At 38.2% G+C, this 27,651-nt stretch overlaps 1 protein-coding gene across 5 annotated transcripts in view; it reads left to right on the forward strand.

Moving 5' to 3' along the window:
• The window catches only part of Esr1 (estrogen receptor 1), a 388,588-nt gene that overhangs the window by 144,041 nt on the left and 216,896 nt on the right, over positions 1 to 27,651 (forward strand). For 4 of the 5 annotated variants that reach the window (XM_046427429.2, XM_046427428.2, XM_058573621.1 and 1 more), the window contains one exon: positions 9,094 to 9,284. In XM_046427429.2, the coding sequence (XP_046283385.1) occupies positions 9,094 to 9,284 (191 nt within the window). Of the gene's footprint in view, positions 1 to 2,767; positions 2,834 to 9,093; positions 9,285 to 27,651 lie in introns of those variants that run through there. The other variant, XM_058573622.1, reaches the window with a different exon arrangement.

Consider the following 27,651-nt stretch of genomic DNA (forward strand, 5'->3'; position numbering starts at 1 on the left):
AGCAATATTTATTTACTTCCAGGAAAATAAATAGAGATCATATAAAGTCAAGATACAAAATTGTAGAGAAATTAGAAATCAACCCATGACATGAAGCATCCCCAGCTTATGCCCATTCATGTGGATATTTAGAGCAGAGACAGCTGCCCGAGAAACCATATTTAGATGGACTTGTTGCTCCACAAACGGGCATTAATAATTGTTTTCTCATTCCCTCTATCCATCATTCTGTTAGAGAAACACACTCTGCTATGCCCCTTGCAGGTTATTCTTAAGTCTATTGATTGACTTATTCAGTAAGCATTTATCAGTTACTTTCCATGTGTAAAGAAATGCAGGGGATACAAATTGGGGGTGATATAAATACTTATAATACAGCATCTGTATTCTTGGGAAGCTTGAAGCCCCCTGCTGGAAAGCAAGACACAAAATAATTGAACATAGAATTTTACTCATTCCCACAACCACCTATCCAATTCTTGCTATTCATCATATGGTGTTGGAACCTGGGAAACAGCCATGAATATAGTAGGGTCTCCTTCCTGGAGATTTACAATTAGATGATGATGAAGCATATATTTGATATTCGGTCAGCACAGGTTCATTCTGTTGGAGAGAGGCAGTGGCTGATATCTGAGCAGGAGGGATTTTTTACTCAAGAGCTTTTTTGCCTTTTGACCAAAATAGGAAACTGTGTGGGCGAAGGTCAGAGCTGTAGTAGCTTGGTTTGGGAAGCATAATTCATAAAATTAATCCCTGCAGGACAGGTAGGGCTGGAGAGACAGAGTTGCCAGGTCATAATGGGCTGGTGCTAAAGAACCTGTGTGTATCCCATGGACCAGCGGATTTTCGGCTGAAATCTTCTTGGGAAGACATTCATGGTCTTCAGGAGGCCTGTGAACACCCTACGATTATAAGTGAAACCTGTGTGTCTGTAAATAAGAGGGTTCTCCTGGACTCCCTGAGCCAAAGAAGGTTAAGAAGTCTTGCAGAGATGATAAGGACACAGGAAGGATTTTGAACAGGGGTCCACTTTTCAAGGTAGAGCCCCTCGTTCTTGCTCTAGTGTGTAGGACAGATGTGTGATGTGGGGGCATGGAAGGTGTGGAGTGGGGAGGAGTGGGAGAAGACTCACCATGACCCTTCACTCATTCGCATGGCAAATTAGTAACTTGCAGTCATTCACATGGCAAATTAGTAACTTAGTATCAGGCAGTAAGGAGGAGCTGGCAGACCCTGGCAAGTAATGTGGCCACAGTGCCCGCCATGGTGGAGGTAATGGCTCATAGGATAAGATACATAAGTAAGCAGAAGACAGCAAAGTGTGGATTCACTGCAGCTCTCATTTATTTAGGGACTTTTTCATCCAACAACTGTTTCTGTGCTGGGCTGTTTTCAAGGTGCTGGTGGAATCAAGCTTACCCTTCTGGGAAGAAGATACACAATGAAATAAACATATTTGGAGCAGGTATGTTAGTTAACTTTTCTGTTGCTGTGACCAAGATACCTGACAAGAATGATGTAGAGAAGGAAAAGTGTGTTTTGAGCCCACAGTTTCAGAGGTTTAGTTTATGGTTTTCTGAGTCTGCTGAGCTGGCCCCAAGATGAGGCAGTACATCCTGGTGGGAGGGCATGATGGAGGTGCATGGCTCCACGTACGGGGTCAGGAGATAGAGGAAGGGCAATGGGCTGCAAAAAGATGCACCGTTTCAGGGCATGCTTCCGGTGACTGGCCTCCTCCAGGCACGCCCACCTGCTACAGTTACCACCCATCAGTCCATTCCAGTTAAGATGGCATGAGTAGGTTACAGCTCTCATAATCTAATCAGTTCACCTCCCAACATTCCTGCATTAACAGAAACTTTGGGGGACACCTCACATGGCAGGTTGGATGTTGGGTGGTGTTAGGTGTTGTAAAGACTACAAACCAACCAGTGCAGAGCAGAGAAAGTAAGAAGGAGCCTAATCTAAACTGACCAGGAAAGTGGTGCTGGGAAAGGAAGCAAAGCTGCATCGAGGGAAGAAGCAAGACCAGGAGGAGCTGGGCATGGGGAGGGCGTGGGACGGGGAGCACATGGTGTGACTGTCCAGCAGCAGCCGAGGTGGCAACTGAAACTGGGGAGCAAGGGCAGGGGTGCAATGAATAACAGGCAGCGTCACAATGTGTTGGGCCTTCCAGGGCACCAAAAGAACTTTTTTGAGTTTTCTTCTTGGAGGGTGGGGACCTGCCAAGTGTTCGGAGTGGGGAGTGCAAAGACTTCTGCTGTAACTGGATGACTCCAGGTCTTATATAAACTAGGCTGATGCATTGGCAAAGCTATGGAGGACCTTGTTTGAGCTGAGACAGGAGGATGAATAAGGGTTATTCAGGTGTGGGGAACAGGTGTTCCAGGCAGGAGCACAGGCTTGAATGCATCAGTGGATCCTAGGAGTAGGCTCTCTGGGAAACAGTCTTGCATGCATTGAGCTTGAGGTTTCTTTAGTTCATTCAAGGGAAGCTGCAGAGCATAGAGGAGATAATTAGCATATGGTCCAAAGTCCAGGAGGGGGTGTGAGATGGCAGTTGCATGTGACCACACATGTTTCTGAGATCCCACAGAGAGTAAATATCAACTGAGAATGGCAGAGGGCCAAGGGTAGAAGAACCTTGAGGAACACTGCCTAAGGAGCCCTGTGGAGGCAGAAAATACTGCACAGTAAGTGGAATAGTTGCCAGAGGTCCAAGTCCATGTCCAACTAGGTGTGTAGGGATGAGGGGGCGATGTTAAATTGTATAAGAATTCAAACTTGAACTAGTGTGAGCCGGAATACTCATGGATGATGTGGATCATCCGTGAGTATAGAGCTTAGTTTTCTAGGAGGGATGAGATATGTATAGGTGACGGGAAGCAGGAAATATGAGGGGAACGTAGTATGAGCAATTTCCTAAGGGTGGATTTGGTTACATCTTGCTTAGGCAAATACAAAGAGAACAATATTGCCTGGTGCAGGGAATTCAAGAATTTGGGCTTAATTCTAATGTGTTGACATTATTTTTTAAACTTGTGTTTTTCGGGTTTATAACTCCCCTAAAATTATAGGGAGAATTTTTTAAGCAGTGCTATCAGGGTGAGTTTGAGGAAAAGGGGGAGGAGGACAATTAATTCAAACTCGGAGCATTACTGATTTCTCAGATATGAATGATAAGAACAAGGAATGGAGAGAAGGATAGGCAGAGTGTTTTGAAGAAATAATTGACTAAATGTGGTGGTGGGATAAGATGTAGGAGCTGCATTTAGCAAATATTTATTAAGGACCTACTGTGTGTCAGTTAAAATTGGGAGCAAATGAGTTTATTGGTGAAGGGGAAAATACACTTATTAATAATACCCAAATATAGGACTGGATTTTGTGGTAATTGCCATGAAGGAAGATTCTGGGGAATATTGAGTGTGCATAGCTTTGGGTACTTGATCTGGTGAGGGAGAATTATGAAGTTATTCTACTAGCAGTTAATTAAACCATATTTCTAGGAAGTGGACATCTGTTGGTTCTTTTAATTTAGCTTTGTAAAAATATTTCCTCTAGAAACCAAGGCTTTCAAACTTTTAAAAAATGCTTGGTTACTCAAAGAGAATAATGCTTTTGGATAGCTGGTACCATTATATGTGGTTAGACAAACAACAGTATTTCATTATACTGAGCTTTAAAATTTTCCTTTGATTAATAAAAATTTTCTTGGTTAATATTTTTTTATCATGCTGTGTTTATACTTGGTCCAAGTGGGTCCACTCATATAGATCCACCTTTATGAATGCCTTCAGATACATCTTTTAATTATGTTGAGTATGTCGCACATGTAATATCAGTGAGGCATCCCTTTGGAAATATTTAGTAATTAGTTGATAAAATGAAAAGTGAACTAAGTCAAGGCAGCTGAGTTTCCAATTTCCATAGGTAAATGTGTTGCTGCTTTTGTTTTTTTTAAGCATTGTCTCTCATGCTTCTGGCCCCTGTTCCTCTGCCTTTTCTTTGTTCCTTGGTCACTTGTATGCTTCAGGGCTGTATCTATGTATTACTTACATGAAACATGCCTTCATTTCACCCTGAAGTTTCTGTCTTGTTTCTTTCCAGACAGTCTTGAAAAGTGTTAGAAAAACTGAACAACGTTCAGCCTCTTTATTTGGAGCTTAGTAAATCCATTCAACTTCTTATCTGGGTCTGATGAGAAAGTTTCCAAGATAAAAAGCTGTAATGACTGGGTTACAATTCAATGAGAAAGGGGTAAGAACTTTTCAAGGGAAAAAAAAAAGGTGTTTTAGAAATTTTGCTAAAGAATTAGTGCATCCTTCATTTATAATCCAGAGCTAAGAGCATGGATAGGACTTGAAAGCCTCCCATCAGGAAAGCAGGACCTGAAGACATTTTGAACATGAAATTTTGCTCCTGTGAAAATAAAGGAAATCAAGGTCCTCTGAGGTGAAGGGAGAGGAAGAAGCAATGACTTAAATGTGGGATAGGCCCTTCCTGCAAAGGAGGTGTAGGCTAGCAAGACCAAGTCTGTGACAGAGCAGTGGGCCAAAGCCAGGTAGAGAGCAGCAAGAAGAGATGAGATGAGACTGGGACTCATGTCTAAGCCCATCTGCTGGGGTTGGTCTAACTAGAGGTACTCAGATAATTGCAGGTTGGTGCTGATCCACCCATATGGCCAGGTCTGAGCCCAGACATGGACACATCCCACTTTGTTCCTTTCTACTGAAGATTATCAGGCTGAGTTCTGCATTCAGAAGATACAGCTGTCTAGAGACAGTTGTGCCCAATTAGCCTGGCCCAATGGATGCTCAAGAAAACTTGAATACAACTGCAATGTGCCACAGGGCTCTGCAAACCTGTGGGAAGGTCTCGCCTGACTTTTAGGGTGATCTGGTTGATTCTCTTTTTCATGATGTTTTGGGTGTTTTCATACAGCATATAATATTGTCATATTATGACAATATTGTATCATGGATTTCTGGCTAAAACGTTGCTTTACGGAAAGTAAGTATGGTCTGTCTACTTCCCCCCTTCTTCTTCATATGCCTTCTGCTTTTATGCCTTCTGTTTGCAGTCAATATTCAATAATCCAGAATCATTTAAAAGTTAAAGTGTATAATGAATGACATTTTGCTTTCAGTAAACATCTATACTACTTTTATAACTCTTGCTATTACAATTTTTTAATAGCAAATGGGCTTTTGCTATTAAAATTTTTACCAAAACCTTAAAGACCAACGTTGATTACTCCATTTATATTGTGAAAATGATCACATCATTGGTCCAGTTATGGATTAATTATTTGTGATCAATATTTATTCAGTCTCTCTTTTGGATGAGACACTATGCTCTAAGCACTTGGCATTACAAAGATGAATTAGACACAAGGAACTTTGCAGACAGCTACAGGAGCATTTCTGAAGATGGTTACACAACAATGTAAAAGTTGAAAATAAATCACAGGAAGGATTAATGTAGCTAATAGCAGAAGAGAAGTACCAAAAAACCTGTCAGAGAGTCCAGAGAAAGGCTGAGATATTTCAAGTCTGTGGAGTGGCGGGCAGGGAAGGAACACAATGCTGAAGGTGATGTAAAAAATCGCAGCATTCCTCTCATACTCACTAGGATGGCCACTGTAAGACAGATGGGCAAAATAGCAAGTGTTGACAAGGACATGTAGAAGTAAGAGCCCTTGTGCCTTGGAGGGAATAGAAAAGGGTGCAACCACTATGGAAAACGGTATGATGGATCCTCAAAATAGTAAACAGAATATCAGGTGGTCCAAGAATGCTGCTTCTTGGCATAAATTTAAAAGAATAGAAAAGCTGGGTCTTGAAGATATACTTGTACATCCATGTTTATGGCAGAATTATCCACAATGACCTCAGGACATTATTCTAAACAAAACAAGCCAGACCCCCCCCCCCCCCGCAAATAAACAACAACAGCAAAAAGAAATACTGAATGAGCCCACTTATGGGAGGCATCTGAAATAGTGATGTTCTTAGAAACAGAAAGCAGAATGGTGGTTGCCAGGGGATAAAGGAAGGGGGATATTGGGAGTTTAATGGGTTTAGAGTTTCAGTTCTGTAATGTGGAGCATTTCTGAAGATGGTTACACAACAATGTAAAAATAGTTAACACTGCTGACTCATACACTTAAAAATGATTAAGTTGGTCAATTTTAAGCTATGTGTATCTTACCACAGTTTTTAAAAAATGCAGTGCTGTTGACCCTTGAATTATGTAGGAGTTAGAGGTGCTGACCTCCTGTTCAGTTAAAATATCTGAATACAACTTTGAAAATTATTTAAGACTTTTATTTACCAGGAGTTTAAAGTTTGTTTATTTAAAAATCAAGTTGTAAGCTTTTTATTACACATTAAAAATGAAATTCTTTAAAAGACTCAATTTGATCATATATGAAACAAAATTTTAAAGAAAGAAAAACCTATGCTTTTAAAAAGAACACATTTCTCATTACTAAAAAGACATGTCTTTAGGTAAAAATAGTAAAAACCCTATGCTGTATAGACTATGTAGCTTGAGTTATTTGACCAACAGGTAAAGACATTCCGTATCTTTTTCATTGTGGCCCTCCCCACTCTGCCTTTGGTGAGCAGGGCCTGGAGCAACCTGTCTATAGCCCTCGCTCCTATTTTGTCTTTCTGGTCCACCTTTTCCCCTGTTAGCACCATGCATGGCTTCTCCCTGCACAGGAGGGGTGGAATACTGTGGTCCATGCCTGTGGGGTCTCCACGTGTAGTAAGGTGGGAACCTGGGCCGGTGGTAGGCCAGTGTTGTTGGGCACGGACTTTGGGAGCTTAAAAGCTGTTTTGATTTGGGAGTCAATTGTACTTTATTGTATGAGAATTATGGGAGTATATCTGACATCTTGGAATAGTTGCCCATGCATACCTTTTGTTTGTTCATTCATTCATTCATTCGACACACTTGTATTGAATGCTTGCTGTGTGCTAGGCATTGAGTTAGGTTCTTGTCTGCAACAATTAATAAGGTTTTCAAGACAGTATATCTATCCATTTCATGCTTTCTCATTATCCACTCCCACACCCGCAAGGGATTGAATTCCTAAGGTTAAATATTCACAGTGGCTTCCTACTGACTTGAATCATGCATAAGACATTAGTAAACAAACTGTAGAAAGATCTGAGGTTGATGGGGGGCATTCAGCAGCATAGTGGTGAAATGGAAAGAGATGGGTAACAGAAATATGAACTAGGATTGAAAACTGAGGTCCAGTGCTCTCTCAGGATCATTAAAAAATAAAGAATTCCTATTTGAGGCTGCCAACCTCAGAGCTAAGTTATTCCAAATGGAAAAAAATTGGCAAATCAGATGTACTTAACCCAAGGGACCAATGTTTTGTGAATTTTATGGCAAATGTAGTTGGAGACACACAAAAAATTGTGTACAATATTAGTAAGTGCGAAGGGCAGGGAAAGGTTATAAAATCTGAGCAACAAGAAAAAAGGGCTGTAAAGGGGGGAATCGGTTGAACTCAGCATGGCTGCAGCTTCCTTAACCACGAGATCCTGGGAGCTCTATTTTCAATTTACTGTATCTCTTCTTAGAGTTTTGAAAATCTTGTAGGAACCTTTACCCCATCTACCTCTACAATATCTGCCAACCTCTGTTTCCCAATCACCTTGTACACACTCTTCATTCATCATGTGTATCATTGAGTGCCAGCTACATTCCAGGCACTGTGCTGCCCTCTGACCAACACCCCTCCACCCCCAATCCCTTACACTCAACCTGTGTTGGTTGTCACATGTCTAGAAAATCCCAGGCCACCCTAACTTCTGCTTCTATACCTGGCCACAGGAGAAATGCGAACTTCTCATCTACTTCTTCCCATTCCTCCTTTCTTCCGATCTTCTTCAAGGTATCTTCCACAGGTGGCTCCTTGGACAGCTTCTTTAGTTTCCTTCTTGCCTTTGTTCTTTTATTCTCTTTGTGCCTTCATCCATTCTGTCCCTGCTGGTCTATTCCCTTCAGTTTGCATGAGGGCTTTGTAACCTCTTCCACTATAAAAATCCTTTGGGGGGTGGCATTATATTCTTTAAATACTACATGAAATCTTTCTTGAGCCATTCCCATACCAGCTCTCCAAGATTTGGAAAGCCTCACTCATCTTCTCACATCCCCCCCTGGCGTCCACACTGGGGTTTGGCTGGAACCTCTACCCTTTCTCCCAGAACTCCTTGCTGAATGTTCTCTTAGTCAAATTCAAACTCACTTTATCAGTGCTTGTTTCCTTGGACTTCTCTGTTCCATTTGGCATTATTGAGTGCCCTCAAATCATTCTTAAAGCTTTTTACTTCCCCATTTTCTTGATTCTCCTAGCACCATGCTTTGTTTCTGTTTATTTTTCAATTTCATTTCTGGGATATGCTTCTTCCATGAAATCATTAAAGGTGGAGGTAACCATTGGTGTTCCTCCACTCTTCTCATTCTATATGTTCTTAAAGAGGACTTTGAATAGTGGAGGACAGCACCCTTAAGTTATAGTCAAGTTTTAAAAATCCATAACCAGGCTTACCTGGTAACAGTAACATAAACATTTATATTGTTGATTTTTTGACATGTGTTCTACATTGTTCACCAATTCATTGGAATTTCAATGCTCCAGCTGTCCTATGCTTTGTTTCTATTTCCTAAAGACCCTTTCTGTGGTCTAGAATCAGAATGAGCCTTCGCCTTTAACAGTTCTGATTTAATTGTAAGTTTTGAGAAAAGACACTTATTAGAAACCAGCTAATTTCATTTTGTCATTTTTTTAGAGGTAGCATTTTTTGGGATAGACAGTCTGTTTCTTAAGCAAGTTTGCAACAAACAATTTTCCCTCAAGGTTAATACAGTAGGCAAACACCTTTTGTGGCAGCAAACAGCAAGAAGTAACAAAAGATTAGCTTACATTATGATTCATTATTTCAAAATGTCAGGATAAAGTGAATCTGCTCATCTCCTAAGCCTCTTATTCTTTAGAGGAGAATACATATTTTGTTTTTTCTGATGATAATGGACTCACCTTTTTCTTCCCTTTTTCTCCCTCAGGCCAAATTCAGATAATCGTCGCCAGAGTGGCAGAGAGAGATTGACCAGTAACAGTGACAAGGGAAGCCTGGCCTTGGAATCTGCCAAGGAGACTCGCTACTGTGCAGTATGCAATGACTATGCCTCTGGCTACCACTATGGAGTCTGGTCCTGTGAGGGTTGTAAGGCTTTCTTCAAGAGGAGTATTCAAGGTAATAGTGTGTTGAAATCAACTTATTCTATGTTTGGTCCAAAGATCAGAAATGACCAAGGAAGGAAGACACAATCAGCTACTTAACACCAGTGGGTCCCACTAGCATCTTTGGTAGAAATACAGAGAAGAAATGGAATCTCACAGGAGCTGACAGATGTCAGGGAAGCTGTGACTGAGTAATTCTGCTTCCTCCATTTGGCAAGGTTCCTACAGTCTCCACAAATTCTATAGAGGGGGACTGTAGTAGCTGGGTCTCTGAAATAAAAGGAAATGTCTCTGCCCTGATTGGGAATTGGCAGATGGACATTCCTGTTCTGCAAGCAGCTAAGCTTATGTACTATATTGTTTGTGCACAGTTATCTTACCTTGGCCTTGTCCAGGTTAGTATTCTGTTCTGATCTTTAGTCCAGACCATTTCTATGCAGCTTGTTCCCTTCCTCTCTTCGATCTCTTTCCTGTCTCAATGGATGACATGACCTTTTGCTAATATGAGCAGACTAAATATCTAGTGACTTGAAATAGGGGATATAGCATCAGTCCAAGTAGTTACGAAGTATCCAACTGTAACATTTCATTCTGCTGCCTGCTCAATCTTTTTGTTGTATAGGGTTTATCAATTGCAGCTTCTCTGATATAGTGCCAGCTACATTTTATGTCTACTCCAGGGTTGTCCATGTTGTGGTATTTCACAGGACAACCTAGGAAGATGTCTATCATTTTTACTACTAAAATATCCATTCTACAGATCCTTTATCAAAAAGTCTTACTGAATTTACCTTTTGTTTTAATAGGAGGATATTTTTTTCTGTTCTTATCCCTTTACTTTTTCAGATTCTGTGAAGCTTGGTCTATAGATACTAAGGATATTTCTGAGAGAGTTTTCACAATTCCCTCTCCAGAAATCTAGACTTAAGTAACTTGTTAAAAACTAGAGTCTGCTAAATTAATAGACACTGACAGAAGAAGTGATTCTCAGGAACTTTCTGCTATGGCTCTTCACAGCTCTTATATGGCATGAAAACTGAGGGATGGTACATACTATTTAGTTTTCCTTCCATTGCCAGTGGAATTTTTTTAAAAGCTGTTCATATCTTAATAGAGTAGACTGTGAGGTCAATGTGATCCATTTAAAAAGCATTTTTCTTGACACTTACTGCTTTCAACATCTTTAAAACTCTGCTGTAAGACTTGTACTTTTTTGTCAGTGTTTTTATAACAATTAGTGATATTATCTGGCAATAAATCTGTAAGTGTGTGTGTGTGTGTATACACACTATTAATTTTACTAGCTGATACTATCATAATTCAGAAAAATTAAATTTAAAATTTATATCTTGGTTAAGGTTAGTATAAATACTTAAAAGTCTGACAAACATCTTCATTTGTGGTTTTACTGTTGATTTGATTTTATATAATCTAAAATACTATTTTTACTAAGCATTTAATCCAATAATGAAAATGTATCTGATAAAGGTAAGGTTAGTGAATAGGTTCAGCTATATACTTAGGTAAGTCAAATATCAGGGACTTATTTCCATCATCAGTAAAAATGATTTAGAGTAGTGCAGGGGTCCACAAAGTTTTCTTTTTTTTTGAAGGGCCCAATAGTGACTATTTTAGCTTCTGCAAGCCATTCAATCCCTGTAACAGGGACTATCCTCTGGTACTGTAGCTTGCAAAGAATCACAGGCAATATTTAAATAAATGAGAGTGGCTATATGTCAATAAAGCTTTGTTAAAATAGACAACTGACCAGAATTAGCTGGTAGAGCATCATTTACTGATCCATGATTTAATATTTATTGATTTTATTTAGTCTACATATCACAGTTTATGGAAAAAATGGGTGGTTTTTAAATCTAAAGTTCTGATTATTCATGGTTTGTTGAGAACTTACTCTGTTCTTTTCTGAAGGAAATAGAAAATGTGAAAGACATACTTCATAATCCCACAGAATTTAGAGTTGTTTGAGAAGTTTATTTGGGGGAAACAAAAGTACTGGTTCTCATGACATAATTGTATAGTAAGTTAGTATAGATAAAGTGTTACTTTATGAAAAAGATAAGGAAAATAATAGATAAATGTAAGAGAAGAAAATAGTGTCAGTTATAAATGGAAACTTATTGAAATTGAAAGTAGAGATGGCTGTCTTCCAAGAAACAATAGCAGTATTCTTACAAATTATTTTCATCATAGTTTTTCAACATTAGTAATAAACTACACAAGTTCCCATCATATTTAGTAGTATCTCCAGGCATTAAGACATATGACCAGAAAATAAGAAAAAAGAAAGATACACTTAAAAATATCAATGAAAAATGTGCTTATTGGTATGGTTTTTACCTCAAGTTCAATTTTTAAAAATAATTTCTGCTTACTCTTTGATACTTTACACACACACACACGTGCGTGCACGCGCGCACACACACACACACACACACTAATCTCCATCTTGTATTCACAGACTAAATAGTAGAATTTCATTGAAATTGTACCATATAAAAATGAGAGTTTTATCTAGGTTCAGAAAGTTCTTATATATCATGGTGTGGTCATATAAATAAAATTTCTTCCATTGGGTGGAGATTGAGTATGAAGTTCTGAAAGAAACCTAGAAACAAGGCAAAATTATTACTTCTAGAGATATGGAGGGACCTTAAAACTATTAAGTTCATTAATTTATTAATTTATTCATTGAATATTTCTACTAGGAAAAGTACTATGCAAAGCCCAGGGGGATGCAATAATAGAAAAGACCTGGTCCCTACTCTCATTGAGCTTATAAGGTAGAAGTAGAAATGAATAAATAAACCAGCAATTAAATTACAGTGTGACAAGTGTCAAGCTCCAGGTGAATGCAGCGTTTTACAGAAGTTTAAACTTGACTCAGTCCCAGGGAGTAAGGGTCTCAGAGAAAGTTTCCTGATTAGAATTAAGTCTGAAGGATGAGATAAGTGAGCAAGGTGAAGGACAGAATGTTTAGTTATAGCATGGGAATATGAGGGAAGGTCAGGGGGGAAGATAGAGTGCAGGGAGTTCTGTGAATAAAACTTCACAAGATTCATTTGCTATTAGATTGAACAGAGACATTCCAGGCTGTTGATTCCCTTTCCATTTTAATGCTATTTTCATATGTTGTGTTGGTTTGTGCTGCTACAAGGGGATATGCCAGAGCAAGTTTAAATGTTTCCAATCCTGTTTTTCTCATCAGAGTCTTGATGACTTGGAACTAAAGGTTTTACTGAACTTTTGTGGCTCTTTATGAATCACACTGCCCCTCAAACACACTGAAGGACAGTGGAGGGGCTGGCACGTAGGTGGAAAGTTCTGAAGAGGCTGCGGCTCTCCCTGTTTTTCATGTTACTTAAGAAGAGAGCTAGGAGTGAGTATACATCAGATTATTCTCAAGTTCTAAGTGTTTTGGTTGAAGAGGTAAAGTGTTTGACTTGAAAGCACACAAATTTTTATCCACTACTTAGTCTATAAACTTGATTACTTAAGAAATTGAGTAATGGCCTCCAGTTGAATGCATTTAAAAAAAATTAAAAAGCAAAGTTAAGAATGCTATTAAAGTCAGAAGGATGAAATTGAATATTCTATGAATTTAGTAATCATTGTGGGCATTGGATTATGCCTTAAGGTGTGTTTTAGGTAGAGACTATGGAATAAGTTACATAAGCAGATCTAGTTATACGTTCGGTAGCCGATATTATCTTTGAGTGCTTCTCCAAGGAAAAATGGTTCTACCGAGTTCACTTCTCTTACATTATTATTTCAGAAAACCTGAGCCATAGCAGGGCCCAAGGCTATCTATACACCATTAACTATGCTACCACTTCATATTCTATCCATGTATTCAAGTCACTCAACATTAGACCAATATACATGGCCAAGGCAGATGTTAACCCACAGATGAGCTGAGATGGGACAACATGGTATCAGAGTGGAATCCGGTTATGTTTCAATGCAGTGGGGGGCTTACATCCAACAAGGATAACTGAGTGCACAGTCCACCTGGACCTTAGAAAGCATTGGGGTAAGCTAGTCCAGGACCCTGGATAGCTCCTGCAAAAGCTGCTGAAGGTGTGCAGAGGCTTACTTTCTAAAGAAAGGTCCACTTAGCTGGTTCCATCAGTCTGTAGAGCTCTGTTGAGAGAGAACACAGTTATCCCAGGATTGACAACTCACGCTTGTTCACTCAAGATTAATTAGTTTTCATATTAGTGTCCAGCCTTCTGCTTGGTAGGTGAAGCCCTATCTGGAAATGGTTAGTGAACAGGTAGGTGTGGGGGCTCCTCTTGCATCATGTCACTGTTTTATATTGGTGATCTCCTCAGAGATGTGATTTGGATCCTGATAATATATACACAGAAAAATATTAAGTCTTTTTTCTCCACATTTCTATACTTTCCCCCCTTGCAGTACAGTCTCCATGCAACAGCAGAAGAGATCTTTTAGATACTTAGCCAAACCAAATGATCTTGAGCTTAAAACTCTCAATGAACTTAGAGTAAAATTTCCTTTGTATGGCTTACAACGGTCTACCTATTTCTAATACTGTTTACTTCTCCCCAGTTAATGGTGGTCCAGCCACACTGGACTTCCTTCTTTTCTCCCAACATGACAACACGTTCCTTCTTCAGAACCTAACAATGTGGTTCTTTCTCTCTGTTCTATTGCCTGGAATGTCCAGATTTTCCCTGGCCAGCTATTTGTCATTCAGAACTCAGCCCACAACCACTTCCTCAGGTAGGTCTTCCTCAATTATCCTACCTAAAAGGATCCCTACAGACCATTGCCCTGAAGTGTTGTTTTCTAAGTGCTCCCTTCCCTGTCTTCTTTTCTCTTTTTCAACTTATACAGAACAGTTATGGTACTTATTTGTAGGGTACCCAATGTTTTGATACATGTATGCATTGCATAATGTTCTAATCAGAGTAAATGTTACTTCCTCAAGCATGTATCATTTACTAGTGATGAAAACATTCAAAATCCCCTTTTCTACAAAACACAAAACAAAAATCCCCCCAAATTCCCCCCCTCCAAAAAAAAAACTCCAATCAACAGTACTTCCCATTCCATCCTTCCTTATATTTGTTAGAGGGGAAGCTGAGAGTTATTTCAACCAGCATCAATCCTAGGCCACTTCAGCTGGCAGCTTGGTGAGCAACACGAAGAGAGGAAGGGGTTAAAACCCACAGCCTTGCTTGCTTCCCACCCCCCTCTCTCAGTACATAACCCAAGAAGAAATAGAAAGAAGGCCACTGGGGTGATATAGGCAGTGACCATCCATTATCTGACTGTTGTGACCATGTCAGTGGGCTCAATTCTTATTCTATCATTTTTCATTAAGATTTTTTTCTTTTTGTGTTTGGTTTGTGGGCATACATACATTCATATATTTGTTTCTTTTTTCTCATTTTCTCTCATTTTAAAAATATAGTTAATTTTCCTTGCCTTATTTTTTGAGTGTTAGGGTTTTTGATGTGGTTAGTTTTGGTTTTGTTTTGTTTATTTCTCTCTTTCTTTTCTTCTCCCACTAACAGCCAAATTCTATTGTTCTTTCTTTATCTCTCCCTTTACTTTGTTTTTCTTATTTTTTTCCTCCTTTCTTATAGCCATCAAAATAATTTCTTCTGGCTCTTTGGAAATATATAATGCATTATCATTATCTGTGGTCACTCTACTGTGCATAGTGTACCAGAACTTCTTATTTCTATCTAAATATAACTTAGTATATTGACCACCATTTCCCCATTCCTCCCTCTCCCTAGTCTCTGGTAACCGACATTTTACTCTCATCTTCTATAAGAACCACTTGCTTAGATTTCACATATCATGTAAGATCTTGCAGCATTTGTATCTGTGTCTGGCTTATTTCACTTGACATAATGTCTTTCAGGTCTGTTCATTTAATTTTAAATGACGACATTTCCTTATTTTTATGGTATAGTAGTATTCCATTGTGTGTATGTGTGTGTGTGTGTGTGTGTGTGTGAGAGAGAGAGAGAGAGAGAGAGAGAGAGATTGATTTTCTTTATCTTTTCAAAATTTGATGGTTACTTACACTGATTCCACCGCCTGGCTGCTTTGGATATATACCCAATAGTGGGATTGCTGAATCATGTGATAATTCTGTTTTTTAATTTTTTAAGGAATCTCCATACTGTTTTCCATAATGACTCTGATAATTTAATATGTCTACCAAAGGTGTGGAAGGGTTCCCTTTTCTCCATATTCTCACTAGTACTTATCCTTTGTATTTTTTGAAAATAACCATTCTAATTGGAATGAAGTAATATCTCATTGTGGTTTTGATTAGCATTTCTCTGATGATTAGTGATGTTGAACATTTTTTTATATACCTATTGGTCATTTGTATGTCTTCTTTTGAAAAATGTCTATTATCTATTTTAAAATCAGGTTACTGGGAAATTTATTGTTTGCTTTTTTATTTGTTTTTATGTTATTGAGTTGAGTTCTGTGTGTATTCTGGACATTAACCCCATACCAAATGTAGAATTTGCAAAAATTTTCTCTTGTTTTATGGTTGTATCTTCACTCTGTTGTTTTTTTTTATTTATGGTACAGATTATTTTTCTTTAATGCCCTTAAAGCTTTATGAAGATGCCCTGTTTATTCAGTTGTTTAATTTTTGTCTGTCTGCACCAGGTACCTCCTCCCTATATTCCCACACAAACTTGGATGTAAACTCAACAGGGGAGCTGATTTCTGGTTGCTATTAGCTCCTTTGCCTTTAGCACTGTTGGACACACATGCACTGAATGGAACATGGGTCAAATGAATGATGGATACTGGGGTCAAAAGAATGATGGATAAAAACTTCTAGAGGATCTTTAAAAAGGCAGATTAGATTGGCAAGAAAAGGGTAATGCAAGTGGTACATGTGATATAAGATTGAAAAGAAATGGAGGATTTTTCATAGGCAATAAGAATTTTGGAAGATAATTTCAGAAATGTGAAATAGGATAAACCAAGAAATTGAGTAACTCAGCCTTGAGACAACAGAGGGCTTACTGTGCTCTGTCCCTGTTTCCCCTCTTTGGTGCTGTAAAAGTGTATTCTCCAGGTCTGCAATCTTTGCTTTTTCTTCCTCCTCCTTTTCTCCACACAGTTTACTAGGGAATCTCCTACATATCTGATATGGATTGAAGTGTGTCCCTAAAAGAATATGCTGTAGTCTGAACCTCTAATATCTCCGAATGTGACCTTATTTTAAAATAAAGCTGTTTCAGATATAACTAATTCAGATCTTGGGGTAAAGTGGTCCCTTAACCCAACATGACTGATGTCCTAAAGAAAAGAGGGAAAAGTGGACACAGACAGAGAGGAGAGAATGCCATGCACAATGGAAAGGCAGGTGGGAGTGGTGCATGTCTAAATATCACAGATGGTGGGCAAACACTAGAAGCTAGGAAGCAGTAAGGGAGAATCCTCCCTGGCAGGTTTCAGAGGGAGCATGGTCCTGCCAACACCTTTATTTCAGATTTCTAGCCAGCAGCACTGTGAGACAAAACTTCATGTTACTTAAGGAACTCATTTGTTTTGGCAAGCCTAGGAATCTGACACAATATAAAAGGCCCAAAGTATCACAGCGATGCAAATATCTCTCAAGTCTGGCTCTTGTCCCATCTTGGCTTCTCAGTGATTATGGTGTGTTTCCCTCTGCTACCAGCCACTCTTGATCTGACTGCTTGATGTATGGGTCCCTAACCTCACCACTGTGTCCAGCATCCAGATTTTCAAACTTGGAGTTAGTTACCTCCATGGTTACACTCTGCAATCTGTGTCTCTTATGTTACCAATCAGAATGATTGCATAGTTCTGTTGAGTCTATCTTTCAAATGCAATTCCCTTTATTCAGAGTTGGTCCTTTAACCTTTAACCAGGACCAAACATTAATTCAGTATTTCTGTTTGTCTTCATTTGCTTTTTCTTCTTTCAAACAATTTTGCACACCACCAGTCTGTTAATATTCTTAAAGCAAATCACTAATCATATAAATCCTCTGTCTAGAATCCTTTGAAGAGTTCTGTGACCATGGAATAACCCATGGCTTATATGGCTATTTCAACATTTATACTGTCTTGTTCTAGCCTGTCTTTCCAGTTTTTTTTTAAGAGAGAGAGAGAATTTTTTAATATTTATTTTTTTTTAGTTTTCGGCGGACTCAACATCTTTGTTTGTATGTGGTGCTGAGGATCGAACCCGGGTAGCACGCATGCCAGGCAAGTGCGCTACCGCTTGAGCCACATCCCCAGCCCCTTTCCAGTTGTATTTAAGTCACTGCTTGTACTTGCATGAAGTAAACACTAGGCAGACTGGATTATTTGCTGTTCTACAAATGCAATCATTCCATGTCTTTTCATATTTCCCTATAAGAATTCTTCCTCTCCTGGTCAAAAGTAATTGTCATCAGAACCGCTGATGCTCATGCAAAAGATCTCTCTCTCTCTCTCTCTCTCTTGATTTCCATAAAACTTTGTTCCATCAAATCACATATATTTGTGTTTCTCCCACATTGACTATTAGCTTTTCAGAGGTAAGGACCAAATCAAGCTTTGTATTATAGGAGTCACTCAATGAATAAATCAAAGAATGAAGGGAAGGTGAAGCTCAGTTTGTGGACTTTAAGCAACATAAAACCATCATAGAATGAAATACTCTTTAATGAAGTTTAACCTTTCACAAGCATGTAGGAAACTTCAGGGAAGGGAGCAAATAAAAGCATAAAGACTAATTTATGTGATGTTCCATCAGTTTAGGTACATTATAAATTTGGACATTTCAGTAATTGTAAAATGGGAAAAAAAGGAATAAAATGGAAGGTTAAAAAGATCATACATTGTATAAAGATGATTAAACACGAATTATCCAGGAAAAAAGGAGTTAAAGATGTTCCAACAGAGGGGGAGTGACCTTGGAAATGAATGAACTAGTGAATTCAAGAGGAAGGCCAATTAGTAGGGGCACAGGGTAAGTTGAATTCTAGACATGCTGAGTTTGAGAATGTAGCTGGGTCTGCAGATGGAATTATCCAGCAGCCACAGAAACAGAATCAGCACTGTGCAGACAGTTCAGGGGTGATTTGAATCAATTTTCTCAATTAATTTTAAAGGAACATGATAAGAATGGTCTGAATACTCCTTGAAGGTTGTACATTATTAATAAGGTAGAAATAACTGTAAACTTCTCATTACCTAATACTTAAAAGTCCCTAATATAATCAACTGAAATAGAGTGAAGGTTTATTTTCGCTCACAGTTTTGGAGGTTTCAGTCTATGGTCACTTGGCTTTTGGGCCTGTGGTGAGGCAGACACAATGGGGCAGGAGCTTGTGGCAGAGGAAGCCTGTCCATCTCATGGCAAGAATAAGAAAAGAAGAAAGGGGCTGAGATCCTCAGATTGCTTAAAGTCCCCAGTGACTTTAAGACCTCCCACTAGGTTCTGCCTCTTAAAGGTGCCTCCACATCCTGTAGCCCCATGGCTGGGGACTGAGCCTCGACCACATGGCCCTTTGGGAGACACTTATTCAAACCATAGCAGAGACTCTAATATGTTAAAAGAGTTTCCTGGACTTTACCAAAACCGTGTAAGAAACATGTTTATTATTAAAAGTAGGCACAAGACCCTTCTAAACAAGAAAATCACAAATCAGCTGAACAGGGACAAACAATGCTCTCTAGGAGATTATAACTGAAAAGAGAACATGCTGGTACCAAGATAGTAAGCTACATACTGAAGCACAGGAACAAATATAAGCATTTTTTATGATGCTCAAGTAAGATCTACTTTTTTTTTTTTTTTGCAAATTATTTGTATTGTGGGAGTTCATAGCCCACTTTTCCGACCAAGAGCTTGCCTAGTCTTTCTACTGTTTCTACTTTTAATTTTCAATTTTCCTTCTTATGGTAACATGCATATTATGCAACAGAGAAATAAAAGTATTGAGGCTGAAGAGCAGGAGGTCTTTAGTGTGTACACTGATGCACTGTCATGGAATTTTCATATGAAAGTTGTTATAATGAATCTTTTTTGGAGAAAGAATTACCTGCAGGTATTGATAAATTGATAAAGAGGCAGAACCTAGTGGGAGGTCTTAAAGTCACTGGGACTTAAAGGAATCTGAGGATCTCAGCCCCTTTCTTCCTTTCTTATTCCTTGCCATGAGAAAGAAGGACAGGCTTTCTTTGCTACAAGTTTGGCTCCTGGTTCTCTTCAGAGGAAGGAAAAAAAAAAAAAAAAAAAAAGACACACCATGAGAATCCAGATCTGAAAGCCTCATTCCATGCAAGAATCTCCATTACCGCTTTTAAGTGCTTGTCACTCTTATTGCATTAGTACAAAAATTAGACATGTGTGTACGCACCTGCATGTGTGCATTTGAAGAAAGTCTCAGAAAGGTAAAATCAGCCTTCCTGCATGTGAAATGACAGCGGTTCTTCTTTTCTGTCCCTTTGGCCAGGCAATCTTTTTCTTGGAGGTAATTAAGACAAAATGCCTCTGACAAATAAAATCAGTATAGAACCCCTGTTTTTTTGGCAGCTTTTGTGGACACAGCTGAAGCTTTCAGAGGTCTTTAAAAACCATGGTAACAAATGCCTTTGAAGGGTAAGCAAAGGTTCCAAATGTTTTTAATCGCTGGTGTTTTTTTATGCTACCACTTCAAGCATTCTTCTTTACTTTTTGTTCACCTGATTGAAATTAAATTCCCAATTTCCCTACTAAGTGGTTCTATTCTGGTCATGGCATTGATTATTTCCATTAAAGTGGTAGTTTGTGCTCATATACAGTGGTTAAGCTCATCAACAATTCCATTAGAAAGCCCCATTTATGAGTGGCAATAATTTCCCACAAAAATTATAGATAGGCTTTAATGGGCACATTTGCAAAGGGCATCAACTGGCCCTCAGAATTATTGCTGACACTGTTCTTGCAAAACCTTCCAGTAGTGGTCTGTGGTCTCATCCTGCCAGATTGGTCTCTCTATCCATGGAAAACTTCTGTTGATACCGTTATATCCTTTTAAAGAGAAAGGTCTGTTTCTCTGATACTCATTCAGAGAAAACTATGCATTTAAACACAGACTGATCCTTCCTGAATTACATATTGTACAATTTCAGCACTATAGATCCAGATTATACCTCACCTCCTTTCCTGAAAAAGCTCCATTTGCAGCAAAATACCACATGCAAGAAAAATCTATTTCATAAATCTTCCATCACTTTATAAAACTTTTTCTTGCTACTATATTAATTCTGCATTTGTATATGAGTTAGAAAGCAGATTTATTTATTTATTAATATATTTTAATATGGAAAATACTTACTTGAGAAAAAGAAAATATAGTGGGGAAAGTACTCTTATTGTTTCCCACACATTTTTGTATTCTTTAGCTGAAATAAAGAGATTTTATTTTTTTCATTGCTAAGAAAGAGAGGAAGAAAAAAAAACCTTAATTATTAAATTCAGTGTCTCTCTGTAATAGGCATATATTCTTTGTTTTCTTTAAGAAAGAGGAAGTGGATTTTAAATTTTATCCAAATGAATATTATGAATAAATACAGAATTACCATAGTAGCAAGTAAAAGTTTTATAAAGTGGATGGTAGATTTATGAAATAGAATTTTCTTGTATGTGTTATTTTTTTCAGAAAAGGGAGCTTTTTTAGGCCATAGGATAAGGCATAACTTATATCTATAGTGCTGAAATTGTAAAATACGTTATTCAGAAATCACCAGATTTAAGAATTTATAGGTGGCTGGTTAGACTACATTTACAGATATGAATTATTTTGTGGTTAAAATCTAAGCACAAAGATCTATAAGGATGGCCGTATCAATTTAGTTTATTTCTGTAAGTGTTATGCACAAAGAAATTATGGTATTTAAGATAATAAAAATTCACAATTCACTTCAGAATTACTGATAAAGAATTTCATTTGAAAACCATCACTAGTGTATGTTGACACTACTGTTAAGCAGTTCATGATGGTGTAATGTAATCATCATGGAGAGGATTTTTCTCTTTATTTTTTGATTTCTAGCACATTGGTCATTCCTCCCTGTCCACCAGCACCTGCAGGCAAGCCTTGCCCTCACCCTCCTACTTCAGTTCCCCTTTCTTCCTACTTCTCTCCCCTTAGCACATGTGCACTCTGAATGCTCTTGGAGACTTCCCAGCTCAAGTTCCCTGCATCCTCTTCTTCAGAGAGGGCTAACTTGTGGAGCTCAGGTACTTAATTTTTTTTTATTTCATTGGAATGGATATTTATTGAATGACCGTTTTAGTTTGGAAAGGTGAGAAATGCAAGCCATATCATCCATAGACCCTCCAATCCAATGAAGGATTCAGCTGGAACATTAATTGAACACCCAGGTTAAATTCAGCACTATAGGCTGTACTGAAGCTATAGAAAGGAGCAAAGGAGTATTTCAAGAAGGACATGTGTGAGTTCAGAGTAGGGTATAAACACAATACTCTAGAATAGGCTAGAAGCCTTTGTGGAGCAGACGGTGTCTGATCTGTCCAGAACACCATGAAGAGAGGCTACTTCATCGCAAGTAACCTGAGATTTGTTATTAGTTATTAATTGCATACTTAATTCTGCATGGTCAGTACTGTGCAGTATCAGATAGCAACTTAGAGTGGTTTTTAACCAATCTCTAGATTCATAATAAACTTGTTGCTAAAGATATTCATTTGGAATACTTATTTGTAGGATGTGGGTAGTAGAATATTTCCACTTATTTTTGAAGCTTAACATGGTAATTATATCAACACAACCTGGACATTCTCTTCTGTAGTAATATATAATGCAGCAATTATGTAGGTAAACATACTGTATTTGATGTTTTTTATGATTTTAGGTAAATAATTGGTTCCAAGTAAAGATTTATTTAGGTAGGCCTGATTTAGACCCGGTTATTATTATGTTTGCAATTTTATTGGTTCCCCCCCTGGTTTTAATTCTGTGAGATATTTATCAAGGATGTTTTAAAATTGGCTAGAGCCTTTTTCATCTAAGAGTTAATAGTAAGCTTTTCGATAACCTGAGCAATTAGTAGTTGACAAACTTAGATACACTCTTTAATTTTTAATATGATGCCAGTAAAACTGGTCTCAGAGAAGGTAGAAAATTGTTTGGCCAGCTTTTATCAATTGCATTACATTAAAAGATATTTGAAAGATTTCAGTTCCTTTCTCTTCCACTCTCAGTGTGATACTTTTTCTTAAGGTCGGTACTGTCCATGCAATTGGTCTCAACAGGAGACAATAGCAAATGTGAGTCTAGGTCCTGGAAACACTTCCTTTCTTTGTGCTACCTGTTCTGTGCCCTTCCTCACTTTTTGTAAGTCCAGGAAAGAAGCCGGAAGCTCATGGGATGTGCTAGCGCAACTTTAGGGACAGGGTGTTCTCCTTTCTCCTAATTTTGTTCCCATGTCTCCTCCCTGAAATAAGTAAGGGCATCCTACTCACACTCTTTGATTTTAAATATGTTTCCCTAGAAATGAAAGTATTGTCAAGGGCCTAATGTGATAGTTATTGCTTATAAAATGCTTTTTAGGGGCCTAATTTTTCTGACTATAAGGTAGAAAAAAAGAGTTTGAATCAAAGGTTTCTTGTAAACAATTCCTTTTCTGTGTGTGTGTATGTATGTGTATGAATGCACACATAAATAGGTGTGTACATAAATATATATATGCACACATGCATGCACACACATAGAGCAAGAAGCATTTATAAACTTTGAAAATGTGTGTACAAAATATCAATCTATCAACGGTACAGAATAGAGGACCCAAAGACAAACCCACATAAATACTGTTATGTCATAATGGACAAAGGTGCCAAAAGCATTAACGAATGGTGCTGGCAATCATCAAAACTGGAAATCCATATGTAGCAAAATGAAATTAAACCCCTACCTCTCACCATGCACAAAAATCAACTCAAAGTATATCAAAAACTTAGGCACTAGAACAGAGACCCTGCACCTAACGGAAGAAAAAGTAGGCCCAAATCTTCACCCTGTTGGCCTAGGATCTGTCTTCCTTAACAAGACTCCTAAAGCACAAAAAGTAAAATCAAGAATCAATAAATGGGATGGATTCAAATTAAAAAGCTTCTTTTCAGCAAAGGACACAATCAATAATGTGAGGAGAGAGCCTACAGATTGGGAGAAAATATTTACCACACGCACTTCCAAAAAAGCATTAATCTCTAGGATATATAAAGAAGTCAAAAAACTTAACACCAAAAAAGCCAGATAACCCAATCAATAAATGGGCTAAGGAACTGAACAGACACTTCACAGAAGAAGAAATACAATTGATAAACAAATATATGAAAAAATGTTCAACATCTCTAGCAATTAGAGAAATGCAAATCAAAACTACACTCAGATTCATCTCACTCCTGTCAGAATGGCAATTATCAAGAATATAGACAGCAATAATCGTTGGTGAGGATGTGGGTAAAAAGGTACACTCATATATTCTTGGTGGAACTGCAAATTCATGCAACCACTATGGAAATCCATATGGAGATTCCTCAGAAAATTTGGAATGGAATTACCATTTGACTCAGCTATTCCACTCTTGGTTTATACCCAAAGGACTTGAAATCAGCATACTACAGTGATGCATCCATGTCAATGTTTATAGCAGCTCAATTCACAATAGCTAAACTATGGAACCAACCTAGGTATCCTTCAATAGATAAATGGATAAAGAAAATGTGATATATATATTCAATGAAATATTACTCAGCTTTAAAGAAGAATGAAATTATGGCATTTGCCAGTAAATGGATGGAGTTGGAGAATATTAAGCTAAATGAAATAAGCCAATCCCCCAAACCAAAGGCCAAATGTTTTTTCTAAAATGCGGATGCTAATTCACAATAAAGGTGGGGAGAACAATAGCGTTACCTTAGATTAGATAGAGGGAAATGAAAGGAGGGGAGGGGAGGGGAGGGGATATGGGGACAGGAAAGACAGTAGAAAGAAACAGACATTATTACTTTATGTATATTTGTGACTGCATGACCAATATGAATCTGCCACATGTACATTCACAAAAATGAGAAACTATATCCCATCTATGTATGATATATTAAAGTGCATAAATGCATTCTACTATCATGTATAACTAATAAAAACAAATTTAAAAAAATAGTGCCTAATTGCTGAATGTTAGGATTAGGAATAAATCTGGTTCTTTTTTCTTATCTATATTCTTATTGTCTACAATTAACATCTTTTATTTTTGTAATCGAAACATCATGTGAAAGATCAACGTTGCAGTTGATTAGCTGATTTTACCTTAGCATTTTCTTTGTTCTTCCTCTAGTAGAGAAAGAGTATTGTGAATATACCAAAGTGCAAAGTCTTTACTCTCAGTTTGCACTAAAATACAGCTTTCATTTCATTCTCAAGTAGCCCAGGTGAAATTGTATCAGGTGGACACAGGTAGCTGAGGCCAATAGAATATTCCTTCTGAGCTGTTGGGAAATCACAGAAGAGGAGGCAGAAGGCGTTGTGTGAACAATGCCAGTAGGAATCTAGATTTCTACAGCTGCAGGCCTGACCAGCAAGGTGACATATTTCAGTGACTGTTGACCGTAACCATACATCCACTGAAGGGGGAAGACAGCCGTCTGGAAGGGACCTGGGTTGTTATCAGTCATGGATTGAAGCCAACTGCACACATGGACTAGAAATAGTCCCTCAGTCCAGAGGCAGGGCTTGATCCTCACCTTGCTTGTTTTCCCCTTCTCCAGCTCTGGGGACCAGTGGCACCTAAAGTGACTTACGCTGTGAACTCTAGCAATTCATTCTGCTCCCACTTCTTCATTTGAAAATTATATTTTTTGATTTTGTTTTTTAATTCTGAAAGTAGATGGACAAAGGGTGAAAAGGTCGTCTGGAAGCAACTGGAAGAATTGAAAGCAAAACATTATATAGGACTATAATGGAATCATTGCATTAAGGGTGATTCTTCTTCTCCTTCTCTCTTTCCTCCTCCCTTTCTTCTTATTCTATTAGCTGTAAATCTAGAACTTTGAGAACCCCTTGGGACAGAAAACTCCCCATTGACAAGAAGCTGGTGCTCTGGTCTTCTGGGGCTGAACTATCTGAAGTCCCAGGGAGTTCTGAGCTTGGCCTTGGTGGCTGCTGGCTGCTCCAGGGCAGGATCAATGGTGTGACCAGATATACTAAGAGCCTTTTCTCTGTGTTCATATGGCCCTATGGTGAGCGACATTTTTCTAACCTAAGATCATAAACAGAGTATTTTGTTATAGTCTCTTAGAAGTTTTGAGGATCATTGTGATTTTAATTTTAGAGATATTAATCTTTCTTAGGTGACTTTCATAATGCTAGAACTTCTCTATCTAAATTAATTTAAAAGTCATGAAGACTTTTTAAAGCCTTTCATTTGCATCTCTTTGAAAGGGAGTGTTTTAAAAAGATAATAAACTAGTCCTTTTGCTCTTATGCAGTTTGCTTCGGAATGGGCTGAAGTCAAGAAACCATTAAAATAGTCAAGGAGAGTGGTACAGAATGTTGGATGGACCTGGGGGACCAACAGAGGGTCCCAAGTTGTACAAGTAACAACTGATGGTGGCCATGTCCTCACCACATGGAGGAAAAAGGCTGCTTGCTAAGCAAAGACTGATTAAAGTAGAACTGGCAACAATTAACAATGGATTTTTTTTTTTTTTGGTACCAGGGATTGAACCCACTGAGCCACATTGCCAGCCCTCTTTGTATTTTATTTTGAGACAGAGTCTCTAAGTTGCTTAGGACCTCACTGAATTGCTGAGGCTGGCTTTGAACTTGCAATCCTCTTGCCTCAGCCTCCTGAGCCACTGCGATTGCAAGGTTGCAACACCGTGCCCACTGGACAGGCCTTTGAGGAAGAGATATGATGTGATTCTGCGATGTTGAGTCAGGATGGCTGAAAGAACAATGAAGCTGATGCTTGAACAAATGATATATGTAGACTGGTGAATAATAGTTCTGGAAGGGAACTAAATTGGAAATCCATCTGGCTCACTACCCTGCCTCTTAATCCTTTTCTCTCTGTTTTTGGTATTTTACCTATGAATGAATATATTATTTTTAATTGCTTCATTTATCTTATAAGGAGTTTAGTTTAGTATTTTAAGTAGAAATAAGATCACAATTGGACCTGGTCTTGTGCCATCTTGTTTAGGACTACACTTTAGCTAAAAACTATAGCTGGATTAGAAATTATATATATATTGTTCATGGTATGAAGCTGTTTAAATACTTGGTGCATTTGAAATGAAAGCAGTAGGTATTAAAGACAGAATCATTTACCAAGAAATAACAGGTCAGATTGATTTATTGCTTCAATACTAGTGGAAACTTGTTTTCTTCAAAATCGTCTTTGTTTCTGTTTCCAATTAAGTGTGGTGAACTTTTATAAAAGACGTATGAATCAGGTCACAGGAGTATTCTCCTAAAAAAAAAAAGAACCTCTACAAGGGGCCATCTATATGTGGCTAGAAGCTCTACACCTGCCATTGTGGCAGTGGATGAAGACAGTTCAGTAAAACAGCTTCCTGTTCATTAACCTTTTCATTTTCCTTTCTTTCCCCTATTATTTTCAACTTCCATGACTTATGAGATGCCAAATAGCATAATTAGTCTTTACCTTCAATGTATTTTTGCAGTTTTGGATCATATTTTGTCACAATTTATAAAATGTGCTTAGTAAAAATGATTATAACATGAGAAGTCACTTTATATGTCATAAATTACTATATTTCATGGAAATATAGTTGTCACTATTATAACTTATCTGTGTAGTCTTAGAAAAATCATTTCATGAACTTGTAGGGCTTATAGCTTTGAGTGAGCAACTCAGACTAGCTTGGTGATGGGGGAGATGAAAAGCAAAAGATGTTGCTAGAAGGTCACTTGAGGGTCTTGGTTAACTGCAAGCAGGACAGGAGTGCAGGTAGGTCTCAGTAAAGAAAGGCTAGTTGAAAACTTTACCAAAAAAGGTGATGGAGCAATAAAATAAAGAAAATTCATTGTTTTTTACTTCATTGAGCTAAGTGAAAAAACCCAGGGTCTCAGAGCAGGTCAGGACCCCAGCCTTGCCTCTGCTCCTCTCAGTGACAGCTTCATGTCCTCCATCGGTAAATCTACATGAACCCTAAGGTGGGAAGCAGGACTGGCAACAGCTGCCAAGCTTCACATCCTGTGACATTTTTCAAGCTAACAAATATTGTGAAAGCACTCTGATTGGCCTAGTTTTGGTCAGGGACATACCTCTGCATGTTGTCAGGAGGCAGAGTCACATGCACAG

The sequence above is a fragment of the Marmota monax genome, unplaced genomic scaffold, assembly GCF_021218885.2.
Source record: "Marmota monax isolate L192 unplaced genomic scaffold, Marmota_monax_Labrador192_F-V1.1 WCK01_AAM20220418_F8-fsc00114, whole genome shotgun sequence".
Classification (NCBI taxonomy): Eukaryota; Metazoa; Chordata; class Mammalia; order Rodentia; family Sciuridae; genus Marmota; species Marmota monax.